The sequence below is a fragment of the Solanum pennellii genome, chromosome 8 (genome assembly GCF_001406875.1).
Source record: "Solanum pennellii chromosome 8, SPENNV200".
Taxonomy (NCBI): domain Eukaryota; kingdom Viridiplantae; phylum Streptophyta; class Magnoliopsida; order Solanales; family Solanaceae; genus Solanum; species Solanum pennellii.
Genome location: NC_028644.1, coordinates 66207615 through 66222538, shown reverse-complemented (window position 1 = coordinate 66222538; position 14924 = coordinate 66207615). Strand labels below are relative to the sequence as shown.

Below are 14924 nucleotides of genomic sequence, written 5' to 3'. Positions count from 1 at the left end.
TTAGCATAACAAGATAGGTTAATAATAGACACCGATGACTGAGTTCAAGTCATATATTAATAATGTAAATGATCTTAGTAATATTTTTATAATTCGATTAACCATAGTAGATTATTTTAGGGTTTAAAATTTTTTTCATCAGACATGATGTTAAGAGTTAGACGATGTACGTTAACTTTAACTTGATTAGTATAATAAAATTATACATGTTAAGTGACAAAATTTAGACTTAAATTTTATTTAGCAACACAAAGTTAGTCTTCAAGGCAAATGTAAGTCACAAATAGGTTAAGAAAAGTATAAAACTACAAATTAAATAAGTAATCTACAACAACATCAATATATTTCGAGTAATTCTACAAGGAATGTTGAAAAAAGGGAGTGTTTACATAACCTTACTCTTTATCTTATAAAAGTTGAGAAATTGTTTTCGATATATCCTAGAAAAAATAACACTAAAACAACCATGTTAAGCATAATGGAGACGATAACATTAACAATAAATAACTAATCTAAAAGACATAGTACACAGATATGTTGTTTAATTTAGCATTAACTATCCGTTATGTTAATCAACTTTGGAGGTGCATTTATGTAGAAATGAACAATTATGTGATATAACGTAGTACACAAATTGTCACACAAAATTCATATATCTACTATTTCCTCTGTCTATTTTTATTTGTCATATTGCGTTTTTCGAAAGTTAATTTGACCAATTTTCAAAATTAAATTAGATTATATGAATTTGATATTTTAATCAAAAATTTAGATGATAAAAAACTATATGAAAAGTACTACAAATTGTATTTTTTTTTTATATCAATATAATGACTCAAAATGTTAGTTAAAGTTTTTTTTAAATTGACTCTATAAATAGAAATTATGACAATTAAAAGCAGATAGGGAGAATAATATGTATAAAATTCGAGGTGAAGTTAATGAACATGTTTATGTATTACTACATCATTTTGGAATGTTTAATTTAAGACTTTTTTATATGTAAGTAACAGCCAAGAAATCATTTGCTTATTTCTGCGGCTAAGGATTGTTGAAAGATCATTTTGCCATGACCTGAAAGCTCTTATTTTTCATTGCTTAAGCTTTCTTCAATCAGCCACAAGAATGTCAATGGCCTTATTCTCATCTCCCCCACTTCACTTCCCTACTCTTACCCCTTCAAAACATCACTTAACCCCCAAACCTTATCCTTCTATAAGTTTCAAGAAACCCCATCTCTCTTTCTTGGTTTCTCCGAAGGCCACTGATAATGGGTCAGGTGGTGTAGTTTCCTCTTCTTCTGTTACTGTAGAGCAGGAAGTACCTGAAGAAAAAGCTCAGGATGGTGCTGTGGAAGTTGAGGAGTCAAATGAGGCTTCTGTAGGCTCTAATGGGTCACCGCCGGTGGCTTCCACCGGAGCTCCGGTACCGGAGACTGTGAAGATGTTTCAAGATACGAGATGGGTTGGTGGGACTTGGGATTTGAAGCAATTTCAGAAAGATGGAGAAACCCATTGGGATTCTGTTATTGATGCTGGTAATTGATTAAACCTTTTTTCCACTAATTTTGATTTGTGTTCTTTTGATATGCTTCTCTTTTACCTCAATTATGTGATTTATGATTAACAAATTGTACTTCAGTTTGGCTATACAAAGAAGAAAAATGCATTGTTAAGAAGGGGTTGCTGTAGTTTTGTCTAAGTCCATAAGCAGGGGGAGCTGATGAACATTGGAAAAAACTCGGAGGAACCTAGAGATAAAGCTCTCTATTCCCTCCGTCCCAATTTAAGTGTCTTAATTTGAATGGCTATAGAGTTTACGAAATAAATAAAGACTTTTGAATCTTGTGGTGTTAAATTAGAGACGTGTGTATGAATTAAGCCAGCAAACTATGGTTACATATTGCTGTTTTTCCTTGCATTTCAATTTGAATTGAGGTGTTATGGTCTTATGGTCAGGCAGCAGTTAACATTCGACTCAAAAGCTGTAATACACCGTAAAGCTTTCAACTTTTTGTTCCTTCTTCCTCGTTTCAAGTTATAATAGAGGTGTCTCCTAATCATACATCGTGTTAGCTCGAGTGGAAAACATCAGCCGTATGACCTACTCTAGGCATCTTTTTTGGGGCATTATTCATATGATATTGCTTGATTTAATAACGATCGAATTACTATTCATTTGCAGAGGTTAGGAGAAGGAAATGGTTGGAAGATAACCCAGAGTCATCAAGTAATGAAGAACCTGTGCTTTTCGACACTTCCATTATTCCTTGGTGGGCATGGATGAAGAGATTCCATCTCCCTGAAGCTGAACTTCTCAATGGTTTGCTCATACCCTATTTCCAGAAGTTTTTTTCCAGTTCTCAAATACATACCTCTAGATACATCTTTACTGAACTGAACTAATAAAGCATGTGTAAATCTTATGCAGGTCGTGCTGCAATGGTTGGTTTCTTTATGGCCTATTTTGTGGATAGCTTGACTGGGGTAGGCCTTGTTGACCAAATGGGGAACTTCTTTTGCAAAACACTGTTGTTTGTAGCTGTGGCCGGTGTGCTTCTGATACGGAAGAATGAGGATATAGAAACACTCAAAAAGTTGGTGGACGAGTCTACTTTTTATGACAAGCAATGGAAAGCGTCTTGGCAAGACGAGAACTCAAGTAGTTCAAAGGACTCTTGAACACATTTTCTCACTTAAGCTTTGATTTTCATATATTTGGAAGATTGCGATTAGGTGATGACACAATGCTAGTCAAAAGAGAGCCTAAAATCTGTATTCACCATTTTGTTTAGTTCTAATTGTATCTTCTTTCCTTTCTTATTTTGTTGTTTGACAGTAAAATCGGTTCTGTTTTTTTCTGTAGTAAACAATCTCTTAGCTGATCTATGATATTATTTTGTCAGATTGCTTAGTCATGCTTCAAACTGGAGCCTTTTAGTAGATACTGTAACTCTATTCTTCTTATTGTTTGAGGCATTACTCAGGTTCGGAACAAGATAGGTTCATATTTGCAAAAGGTAAGTCTGCAGTTGACTCTCCCAAGCACTAGCAATTGCTTTAGAATCATCTTCTTCATCAATTAAAACTGGCTTTGTTGTATGGATGGAGTGTTGGCCAATCAATAACTCTTGGGTTCAAAAGATGCAAGTGGCAGAAATGAGGATGGTGAGATGAACGTGTTGGCATACTAGGACTGATGGGATTAGGAATGAGGATATTCAGAACAAAGGTGAGAGTGACCTCTGTGGTGGACAAGTTGAAGGAAGGAAGACTGAGATGGTTTGTGAATGTGAAGAGGAGATGTGCGGATGCCCTAATGAGGAAGTGTGAGATGTTGGATATAGTGGGGTCGAGGAGAGGCAGAGGTAGGCTGGAGAAGTATTGGGGGAAGTGATTAAAACCGACTTTGTTGTATGGATGTAGTGTTGGTCAATCAATAACTCGGGTTCAAAAGATGCAAGTGGCAGAAATCAGGATGGTGAGATGAACGTGTTGACATACTAGGACTGATGGAATTAGGAATAAGGATATCCGAAACAAAGGTGAGAGTGACCTTTGTGGTGGACAAGTTGAAGGAAGGAAGACTGAGATGGTTTGTGAATGTGAAAAGGAGATGTACGGATACCCCAATGAGGAGGTGTGAGATGTTGGATATAGTGGGGTCGAGGAGAGGCAGAGGTAGGCTGGAGAAGTATTGGGGGAAGTGATTAGACACGATATGGTGCATCTTTAGTTTATCGAGGACATGACTTTAGATAAAGAGGGTATGACAGTCAAAGAATAACATAGAAGGTTAATAGATAGTTAAGAGTTGTCCTATTACCAACTTATTCATATGAATTTGGCTGGTTATAGTAACTAGCACCATGTTGGTGCACTATTAGCCTAATCATGTAGTCTTTGATCAATATCATCAATGGTTTACTATGAATTATAGAATACGAAAATTTGTGAAATCTGAGTTTATCTACTTTAGTGCTTGTTTGAACTTGAAAATATCTTTAATTTTTTTTGGGACGAACTGAGTCCATGCTAAAGTCTTAGCGGACGTCCACTAAAATTTTGGTCATTTTGTTTTGAAATTTCGGATCATAAAAAATTCATAGACTATAGCACATGAAAATCAACAAAATCTATGTTTACCTGCTTTGAGGTTTGTTTGAATTTGAAAATGCCTCCATTTTCCCTCAGGACGAACGTGATCCATTGCTAAGGTCTTAACTGACGTCCATACAAAAATTGATCATTTTATTTCGGGAATTTCAGATCATTAAAAAATCCATGGATAATTGCACACGAAAATCGATAAAATCTGCATTTACCTGCTTTGAAACTCGTTTGAACTTAAAAATGCCCCAATTTTTCCCGCAGAACGAACTAGATCCATTGCTAAGGTCTTAATAGATGTCCATGAAAAATTTCCGTCATTTTGTTTTGGAACTTATGGATCACAAAAATCTATGGAATATAGCACACAAAAATCGACAAAATCTGCGTTTACCTACTTTGGAACTCGTTTGAGATGAATTTAATCCATTGCTAAGGTCTTAACAAACGTCCATAAAAAAATTTGGCCATTTTATTTTAGAATTTCCGGATTACAAAAAAAATCATAGATTATAGTACACAAAAATTGGAAAAATCCGCATTTTACTTGTTTTGGAGCTCATTTAAACTTGAAAATGCCCCTGTTTTCCTCGCAGGATCAACTATGTCAATTGCTAAGGTCTTAACAGGCATCAATGAAAAATTTTGACCATTTTATTTCAAAAATACGAATCACAAAAAATTCATGTTAATATCACGCAAAAATCGGTAAAATCTGTGTTTACCTGCTTTGGGCTTGTTTGAACTTGGAAATGCCCCGATTTTCCCTTTAAGACAACTGGATCTATTACTAAGGTCTTAACGGACGTCCAAAGGAAAATTCGACCATTTTGTTCGAAATTTTGGATCACAAAAAATTCATGGACTATAGCAGATGAAAATCAATAAAATCTGTTTACCTACTTTGAAGCTCGTTTGAACTTGAAAATACCTTCATTTTTTCCACGAGATGAACTGGGTCCATTGCTAAGATCTTAATGGACGTATATGAAAATTTCCGGCCATTATGTTTTAGATATTCCGAAGCTCAAAAATTTATGAACGATAGCACATGAAAATCGGAAAAATTTGTATTTACCTACTTTAGAGCTTGTTTGAATTTAAAAATACTCCTATTTAACCCCGCGGGACGAACTGGTCCATTGCTAATGTCTTAACAGACGTCTATTAAAAATTTCAGTCATTTTGTTTCAGGAATTTCGAATAACAAAAATCCATGGACTGCACACAAAAATCGGCAAAATATGCATTTTTCTGTTTTGGGGTTCGTTTGAATTTGAAAATGTTTTGTCTACCCACAGGACAAACTGGGTCCATTGCTAATGTCTTAGCGGACGTCCATGAAAATTTTTGGCCATTTTATTTTGGAAATTTAGGATCACAAAAAATCCATAGATTATAGATCACGAAAATCAATAAAGTATGCGTTTACCTGCTTTATGACTCATTTGAACTTGAAAATGCCCTCATTTTCCATGGGACAAACTAGAACCATTGCTAAGGTCTGAGCGGACGTGCAAAGAAAATTTTGACCATTTTTTTGGGAATTCTGGATTACAAAAAATTCATGGACTATAGCACATGATAATTTCGGCAAAATCTGCGATTACCTGCTTTGGAGCTCGTTTGAACTTGAAAATGCCTCATTTTCCCCGCGGGACGAATTGAGTCTGTTGCTAAGGTCTTAACGGCCATCCATGAAAATTTTTGGCCATTTTGTTTCGAAAATTTTGAATCACAAAAAATCTATAGCACACGAAAATTAACAAAATCTGCGTCTACTTACTTTGGGGCTCGTTTGAACTTGAAAATACCCCATTTTCTCCGCGGGATGAACTAGGTCCCTTGCTAAGGTTTTAACGAACGTCCATGAAAAATTTCAGACATTTTTTTTCGAAAATTCTTGATCATAAAAAATCCATGAACTATAGCACACAAAAATCAACAAAATCTGCGTTTACTTGCTTTGGGGCTCGTTTGAACTTGAAAATGCCTTTGTTTTCCTTGCGGGATGAACTGGATCCATAGCTAAGGTCTTAACGGACATCAATACAAAATTTCGACCATTTTCTTTCGGAAATTCCAAATCACAAAAATCCATGGAGTATAGCACATGATTCTTCGTGCAACCTTTTTTCCATTTCATTACTTTGATTTGCTTGAGCCGTTGGTCTTTCGAAAAAATTCCCCTACCTCATTGAGATAGTGATAAAGACTGCTTGCATTATATCTTTTTCAAATCCCATTTTATAGAATTTCATTGAATACGCTCCTGTTATTTCTTCATCAATTATAAATCACAAGTTTGGATGCTGATAAAGATTTTGATGGCTAAGTTAACATTTGAGGAAGTTGGTAATATATAAAAGGATGTTCAACGGATATAAATTCTCTATAAAGGAAATGATTGTACCGGTGGTATCCATTTCAAGTTAATGTATCGGAACATCAAATCAATTTCAATATTATATCAATACATGACAATCGATCCCAATTAGCCTGTCGAAATGCAAACACCCTATTCTTAGCACTCTATAGAAGATTGCTCACCAACCATAGGCTGGTATAGTGGGGTCTAATAGATGACCAAAGTTTCCCTATTTGTGTTTTGCTGCAAATGAGGTCTGTTTGCAATAAATTACTAACAAATTTTAAAGTTAGGAAATTGATTGCCGTCACAAACAAAATATAATTAAATAGAGATTTTATTGATAAAAAATATTAGTGAGTATAACTTTGTTATCTATTTACTCTTTCACTCCTACATTTTATTTGTAATTCAAGAGATATTAATAACGTATATCTTGAAGGTATAATAATATGGAGGAACTTGTGAAATAATTTGTGAATATTCAATTTTTTATGAGAAATTTGATTAATTATCCACTTCTCAAGTTACCTGTCCATGTTCATTGTAGATTGTTACCTATAATTACCTGTTAATTATCATTCGACAAAATTTTAACTAATTTTTTTTATTTTGTTGCTATATGCTACATCGGAGTTCGTATTGAAACTCAAATTATATTTGAATCGCGTATTATATAGTGACTCCCATGTGATTCATCAAATTTAACGATTTAAATGTCCCTATTAACTAACCATATAGACACCATTTTCTACTTTATCATCAACCAAATGATAAAGACAAATGAAGAAAGAAAAAGTAAACATAAAGCAATAACAAAATTGTAGTACATCCTTTTCAAAATAGAATTCATTGTTTACTTCTTAAAATTATGTATCTTAATCATAATTTAGATTTCATATTTGGAAGGACCTTTCCTTAATTATTTTAATATTATTCGGTTACGATATTAACAATGAATTAAGACTTAATTATCTTTTTTTCTTTAGGCCTGCATTTCACTTTCTATATAAACTATCAACCAACATTTTTTCCTTTTCCATTTTTCTACCTTTTATTCCAAATTTTTTCACCTATACTTCTTTCACTCCCCTCGATATCCGGAGATGTGGAGAGAGCAGCTGTGAGAATCGGAGAAACAATTACTCGTGGAGGAAAAAGACCCCTTGATTCTGACAAACGATATCAATAAAAACGAAAAATGCCAACAAGAATGGTTAGTGCTATGATCATCCTTAGTTTTTTGTTGAAAAAATGATCTTAATACTTTCTTTTTGGATTGTTTTAGGTAACATATATGAGAGAAAGGACTGTATATGTAGCTGTTCTTGTAGAGGGGCCAACAAGAAAGAGAAGCAATTCAACAAACAACAAATTTCATCACTTTCAACATCAACATCTTCATGTTAAACATGTTGCAAATGGTAGAGGATACAATAGAAAAGCTCAACTTCTTGATTACTCGAGAAATCTTCGAGCTTCGAATCATCATCAATCAAAGCCATCAACACCATCAGTTCCACAGCAAGTCCAAAGACAGAATTCTCAGGTTCTAAGTTTCTTATCTTACTAATATATATATGCATTCGCTATAGGATTTAACTAATATACACTGACAACATAAAGAATTTTAACGTGTTGTCCATGATAAAAGTATTCTTACTGTCCTCAGAATTATTATTATTTTTTTCAGATTGTTGCAGTGAAAAACAAGCCAAAATATGTTAGTGTACCAGCTTGTATGGGGAACTGGAAATTTGTTATGCCAAGGTTCCTTAGATCATTCATGACTCAGAATAAGAAATCCAAGAAAAAGAAGAATATGGCTTCTAAAACAAATAAAATAAAAGCCATGGTGAAAAGTTTTCAGGTAATTCACTTACTGTAAAGTTAGTTATACTCCTTCCGTTTCAATCTGTTTGTCTAGTTTTGATGACTTGGCACGATGTTTAAACTAAAGATACGTAGAATGTACTAAATAAAATGTTTTTTAATCTTATGGTCTTAAACATGCTACGTGGAAAGTTAAAGTTAAAGAGTTATCAAAAAGGGAAAGAGAACGGAATAAAAAGGAAAGTAAGACAAACAAATTGAAACGTTGAGAAGTAATATACAACTCTGGCTTTTCCAGACATCACTGTTTTATAAGAAAACACTTACTTTTTTTCTCTCAGGTTCAAAGAAAGCCTGGCCTATTCTCCAAAGTTTTTGCTACACTACGGAAGAGTCATCGATGAACAAAGGATCACACCTGAGTCTAAGAATCAAGGCATTCGAAGGTTAATCGATTAAACAAACTGAAGATTTGATAATTGCTATCAAATCTTACTTTCATGTCTCCTTTGATCACTTCTTTTTCTTTCACCGATTTATTGGAGCTTAGAAGAAGGTTACCTGAATGAGTTTCTCTTATTTAAGTAAACTGCATTACAGTCTGATTACAGTGTATGCTAGAAGGCAAAACTTTATTTTATGAAGATATATACAAGAGCATCATGAATGTAAAGTGCTGCTTACAAACACAGCCAAAGGCACTCGAACAGTATGGTTTTGGTTACCTTGGAACACGATTTCACCAAATGAGTAAGTGTTGGTTGTTTGAGTTGCATTTAGGACAAAGGTAATATGTTTTGAAGCCTTTGCAATGATGTTAAACACTCGTGGCCTTACAGTAACACTCACGCCCAGAGGCTCTTGCACGAGCACTTGGTACGTTTCATCTACACCAGCGACATTAGTCACCCTCCTGATCACATTTCTTGAGCCTACCAAGTTTGAAATTGTCACACTTGGCGTGTTTAAATCCGAGCACCATGCTTTTTTCTTACTCGGGCATCCAACTCCAACTGCTCGTCTTACAGACATTTCATCGACTCCTGGAACTGAACATAAAAACAGCACATAGTGTTTAAAACTTGCCTTAAAAATAAGTCCAGGGTCAATGGCTCGAGATGGATTGACAAGCCCAGATCCAAAATCAAAAGGAGTAGCAGGAGTTAGCTGGTTTGTTTGTTGAGCTAAAATAGGGGTACTAGAGTAGCCATTCGTTACGTCTGCAGTTGTCATCATCGCAGACGTAATGGCTGCAGGACTCCACCCAGGGTGCTTCTGTTTTATTAGAGCAGCAATTCCAGCAATGTGTGGAGTAGCCATGCTTGTTCCAGATAAAAGTGCAAAATTCTGTCCTGGAAACAGGATGTCTTTTCAAATTACAATTCTTGTAATAAGAAATAATAACAACAAACAACAACATACCCAATGTAATCCCACTAGTGGGGTCTGGGGAGTGGGGAGGATAGAGTGTGCAAACCTTACCCTACCTCGTGGAAGTAGAAGGATTGTTCTCGAAAGACCCTCGGCTCAAGTGCAACAAATCAAAGTAGTTATGAAAAAGGAGATGTAGCAGTGGATAAAACAGGTCAAATAATACGGAAAGCAGTACATGGCATCCAGAAAAAGAACAGTAACAATAACGAAATAATGTGGTAATTGAAACACAAAAGACAGCAGATGGTAACAACTATCAAAAGCAAGAAACTACATGTATAAGGTTAATACTACGACATACACGATGCTTCCAGACTCCCACCAAACGTAATCCCGCTGAAAAACGAGACAAAACTCAATTACCTACCAACTTTCTACCCTAATCCTTAACCTCCATACCTTCAGATACCAAAATATAAGGTTGATGTTGGATAATTCATGAGTAGCCTTGTTCAAGTGTGTAAAATAAGCTGAATTTGTATAATCATACCTTTGATGTGTTGATCTCCTTCACTATTAGGGCTCCAAGATGCCCATATCGAGGATCCTGGAGCCATGATGTTTGGTTTAAGGACATCAGCAGTGTCTAAGAGTGCATTGTTCACATCAGGACCTCTAGATGAATACGATGCCACAAACGGATCCTGACTGTTATAACTAGCTTGTCTCCCGTCTAAAATTTTTGCTGTAGCTCTGAAAGTAATAGCCCTTCCACTTCTACTTCTTAGTGTGTTCGAGTTATAGTATTCGCGCAAAGCCTGCACCAGACAACAAGGAATATCAGGATTAGTAGACAATTGACAGCCTTATCAAGATATATTCTAGGCCCTTGAAAACTATTGCTTTGAATATCTATAGATTAAGTTGAACTTCTCAAAGTCGTGGAGTTCTTGCAGATTGAACCAAGAAATGTACAGTATTTACTATTTATGGTTTCAGATGAAACCAGTTTTGTGACATCACAATTTCTATTTTTCATCCATAAAGAGAACCATTCATGGTGATCCTGGTGGTTACGGATATGAGATTAATACCGTAGAGGCTTCCATGCTGTTCAGGATTAGACCAGGTACTGTCAAAGTCATTGTAGCTCCCTTAATTTTTTCAGAACTAATATCAGGGTCCATTGTCAGTACAAAGCCAGCTGCCCCGACTTTTTGTATTGTATCAGCAACAGTGGCTATGCTTGCTGCCTCTGATTCAAAATCAAATGTATATGTGCATATTACTATCTTCCCCTGCACTAATGTTCGAATGAATGGTTCTGTCTCCTGGCAGCTCTCAACTGTCAATAGAGCAGAAGAAGTGTTCCCTTTACAAACATCAGATGCAGCAGCAAGTGGGAAATGCACTTCCGAAAGGGTTGGGGCTGCAAAATAAGATGTCAAGGCCACATTTTCACGCGACGAAAAAAAGAGAAGCAGTCACTATAATATAGATAATGCAGACATCAACTGTTATTTGTTAATAAAGTAATGTGTTAATGATTAAAAACACACATCAACTATCAATTGTTCCCTTTTCTACCTGAAATATCACCATCACTTGGGTAGAAAAAAGGAACAAGTGACAGTTGAGATGTGTTTTGATAAATAGCTGGTGATAGTTATGGTAGGAAGCTCGACTTGCACACCTGATGGTTAAGGTTCAAATTGAAATACCTGGATACTTTTGGTGTGTTTTGACCCTTCGCTCTAAAGAAAATAACTGAAATTTAACAGCAAGAAAGAGGTAAGGGACTTAACGCGAAAGTCCACTGCCAGAGAAGCTTTGTCCATTGCCTAGAACAATTGAATTATTATATCTACGATCCGTAGTGGAGGCAGCAACACTTGTGATCCAGGGACTGAAGGAAAGAATGGAAGTTGAAGAAGGACCGCCATTTCCAGCAGCTTGAACAACCAACACACCAGCTCTTGTTGCAAATAAAAGCTGCATTTCCAGAACATTGAGGAAAGCAGAAGGGCCAGTAGGAACACTTGCTGGCCCTACAGAAAGGCTAAGTATATCCACTCCATCTTCTACTGCCTAAATGATAAAAATATTGCCAAGATAACCTTTGAGTATTAGCTACTTTAACAAGTAAAAAGCTTTAAAAAAGGGAAAGATGCATAAATATGTAATCTACTATAATTTCCAACCTGATCTACTGCAGCCACAACATCTGACATAAAACCTCCGAAAGAATACATGGCCTTATACACTGCAATCCTGTTAGAAGACGCAGCACGGTTTTTCTTAATCAAGATCAAACTTCACATGTAGAATTCTTGATAAAAAGAGAGAAAAATAATATTCATATTACCCTGCTCCTGGAGCCATACCACTTGCGTAACCATAGTTGAAATGGTTGACAATGACAGGAACCAGATGATTTCCTGCTGCAGTTGATGCTGTATGGCTGCTATGTCGAAACATCTTTCATAGATTATGAACATGTAATATCATACAAAAATACTAAATGAAACAAAATAATAATAGTCAAAAAGGTCAATCATAATTCAGTTTCAGTGGTTACTAAACAATACTGCCAAGTATGTTTTTCATACTAAATATTAAGTCACTTACCTTCCATGTCCATCAGCATCAAAAGGGGAAGCATAGTCACGAGAGGCATTAAATTCGCCAGCAGCAGTTGCAGCTCTTGCAAAATATTGTGCTCCAACTATCTTGCTATTGCAGGCTGTTTCGGGGAATCTATCTCCAGTCACACACTTCCCTTTGAATTTTCCACTTTTCACAATTGTACCACGGCCAGCACCATTTGATGCTTGAGCCAAAAAGCTAGGATGGAACGGATTGATTCCAGTATCAATCATACCAATCACAACGCCTGCCCCTGAAGTCGTAGGGCCACCTAACTTAGGCCAGACATCAACAGGAAGTCCTAAAAAGTCAGGTGTATGCGTTGTCAGCTTCTTCATCTTTACATCTTCATAAATGGCTCTAACACCTTCTACATTCCGCAGAACATCAAGGGCCTGCAGCAATATAATACTTACAATTCTTTCAGCATTTAGCTAGTCAACAGAAAAAAAATACTAAAATCTTTGCAGATATCAGTACTGATGAAGTCAAATGCCTACCTCATCAGATGTCAAATGAATGGCAAATCCATTTATCAAATGAGTATAGCTGTAAACTTTGGTATAAACACTTTTTTCTAGAAGAGATCCTAGAAGCATGTCATGTTGTCTTCTCATCCTCTCTTTGTAGATATCAACATCTTCAAAATTCCTGCAAAATAGATTAGCACAATAACAATAATAAATCAGAGTGCATGCTTAATGGCTAACTAAATCAGGTTAAGGAAGAGGCAAGTGTTTTTACTTTGATTCTGTAGATACAAAAGGGTCATCTTTCATTAGAACCATGAAGATTTTTGCATTTGCCAGTAAGGGCACCCATGTAGTCATAAAAGAGAGGGCAATGAAGGTTAAAATGGTTGCCATTACTAGAATATATGGTGTATTAGACATTTGAAAGAGAGGTAAAGTAGTCACTTTTAAAAGACTTGTTTTGCATGCATGATTTTTTCATTTCCAAACCACTCCCCTGTCCATTTGGTTTTGCATCCCTTCTTCATGCTTTGATTGGGTTATGATTTGGGATTTCTCTACTTTTATCTTTATTTTCTGGCATCATGCACACATGGGGTAAGGGGGTTGCACTTTCTATCAAAGATGACTCTGTTTGGGATATCCAAACCCGAGACCACTGATTAAAGTGACATTATTTCTTCCAACTTTCATATCTTTCTTTGTTTGGCTTGTCTAAACCTTTTGCCTTTTTTGTCTTGCACTCAGTTGCTTTCCTATCTTTTTTATTTCATACAACGTTCTCACACCAATCTTCTTTCTAAGACTCGACTTCATTCTTCATGGAGACATTCAATTCCTCTTTTGTGCTCGGCTGCTCGCTAGTCGCTATGCCCTTGTACCTATAGTTGGAGTATAGGTAGTCACATTTGCCTGAAGTAGACTTTGCTCAAGTCACTTGCAAACTTGACCCCAAAGACCATAGGTAAACATAAATATGAACATGAGAAATCAGGTAGATTGAGTAATCTCTTAAATAGAGTAGACAATTATCTCCAGTAAGTGGTAACAAAATTAAAGGACTAACAAGAGACCTGCTCTTGTTTTATGGTGGCTGTACAGTGTACAGAGAGAAACAAAGGAAGAAATTTCGAATCATCAGCCCTAACCATACTTCAAAACAAGAAGCAAGTACTTGCAAATTTCATTGAATTATCAAAACTTTTAGTAGTAAATTGTATAAAACCTGCTGGAGAAATAAACACAACACAACTCAATGAGGGAAAAATCTAATCCTAATACTCAATAAGAAACACAAGGATGATGGATTGTTCCCTCAACTTCAGATCACTTGCAGAGATCTTCTATAACACAAAATTGGAGCCCCTCAAGAACAATATCACCACATACAGAGGGGTACATGTACGTGTATTTGCTAATATAACATATGTGACCTGTAATTATACAGTAAATATGAGGATGATAGAAACAATTAGCTATCTTGCACTCCAAAGGAAAGCAGGGAGTTTGTAGTGAAATTCAGCAGCTACTGGATCTTTGCTGCCTAGTGTATTCCCAAAGTGCAATGGCACCACTGACATGAACGTTGAGTGATCGAACTATTCCCAACTGTGGGATTTCTATGCAAGCATCTAAGATGTGAATGATGTCCACAGGTATACCCTCTTTTTCTCGGCCAAGGACTAAGACCTACAAATATTCAATCAATAATCAGACTAATTTCAAAAGAAATCATGAATAACATCAATATATCAATTTATTTTACAAATCATGAATAACATCAATAACAATTTAATTTACGAATCATGATAAAAAAAAACAGTAATAAAATCATTTCGTGAAAGAGAATTTTCAAAAAGTAGAGTTGTGCCTTCACTAAAGATTGGTATGATTGTCAACCTAGTGATACACACACGTTTCCAAGTTTGGGCATTAGGACACTTTTTTCCTAACCATAAATTATATAAACCAAATGGTAAGCATATTATAAACATTAGAAAATATTGATATTTGGTATAGACAGTTCAAATAAACAGAAAATAGAAGGATCCATTAATTCGCAAGTCCTCCTATTTATGCACATGGCACATGGCCATTCATTTGCAACAAGAGTGAAGATCT

The 14924-nt window shown here is 35.6% G+C and overlaps 4 protein-coding genes across 5 annotated transcripts in view; 2 read left to right on the top strand and 2 right to left on the bottom strand.

Annotated features, from left to right (window-relative positions):
• The first annotated feature begins 977 nt into the window (after positions 1-977).
• On the top strand, positions 978-2913 carry LOC107028663 (light-harvesting complex-like protein 3 isotype 2, chloroplastic). The gene is made up of 3 exons (XM_015229824.2): positions 978-1537; positions 2185-2322; positions 2431-2913. Exons 1-3 carry the CDS (start codon positions 1126-1128, stop codon positions 2679-2681), a joined length of 801 nt encoding a protein of 266 aa, XP_015085310.1. The 5' UTR covers positions 978-1125; the 3' UTR covers positions 2682-2913.
• A 4581-nt stretch (positions 2914-7494) lies between these two features.
• On the top strand, positions 7495-8876 carry LOC107029042. The gene is made up of 4 exons (XM_015230338.2): positions 7495-7693; positions 7766-8026; positions 8171-8347; positions 8652-8876. Exons 1-4 carry the CDS (start codon positions 7679-7681, stop codon positions 8712-8714), a joined length of 516 nt encoding a protein of 171 aa, XP_015085824.1. The 5' UTR covers positions 7495-7678; the 3' UTR covers positions 8715-8876.
• LOC107027861 (subtilisin-like protease SBT2.6) lies at positions 8868-13871 on the bottom strand. The gene is made up of 9 exons (XM_027919170.1): positions 13075-13871; positions 12831-12981; positions 12313-12725; positions 12050-12145; positions 11886-11955; positions 11490-11772; positions 10779-11113; positions 10235-10502; positions 8868-9662 (listed from the first exon to the last, which is right to left on the bottom strand). Exons 1-9 carry the CDS (start codon positions 13221-13223, stop codon positions 8971-8973), a joined length of 2457 nt encoding a protein of 818 aa, XP_027774971.1. The 5' UTR covers positions 13224-13871; the 3' UTR covers positions 8868-8970.
• An 85-nt stretch (positions 13872-13956) lies between these two features.
• Positions 13957-14924, bottom strand: part of LOC107029041 — a 30808-nt gene continuing 29840 nt past the window's right edge. For both annotated transcript variants that reach the window (XM_027919169.1, XM_015230336.2), the window contains exon 35: positions 13957-14492. In XM_027919169.1, the coding sequence (XP_027774970.1) occupies positions 14322-14492 (171 nt within the window). In that variant the 3' untranslated portion in view covers positions 13957-14321. The remainder of the gene's footprint in view (positions 14493-14924) is intronic.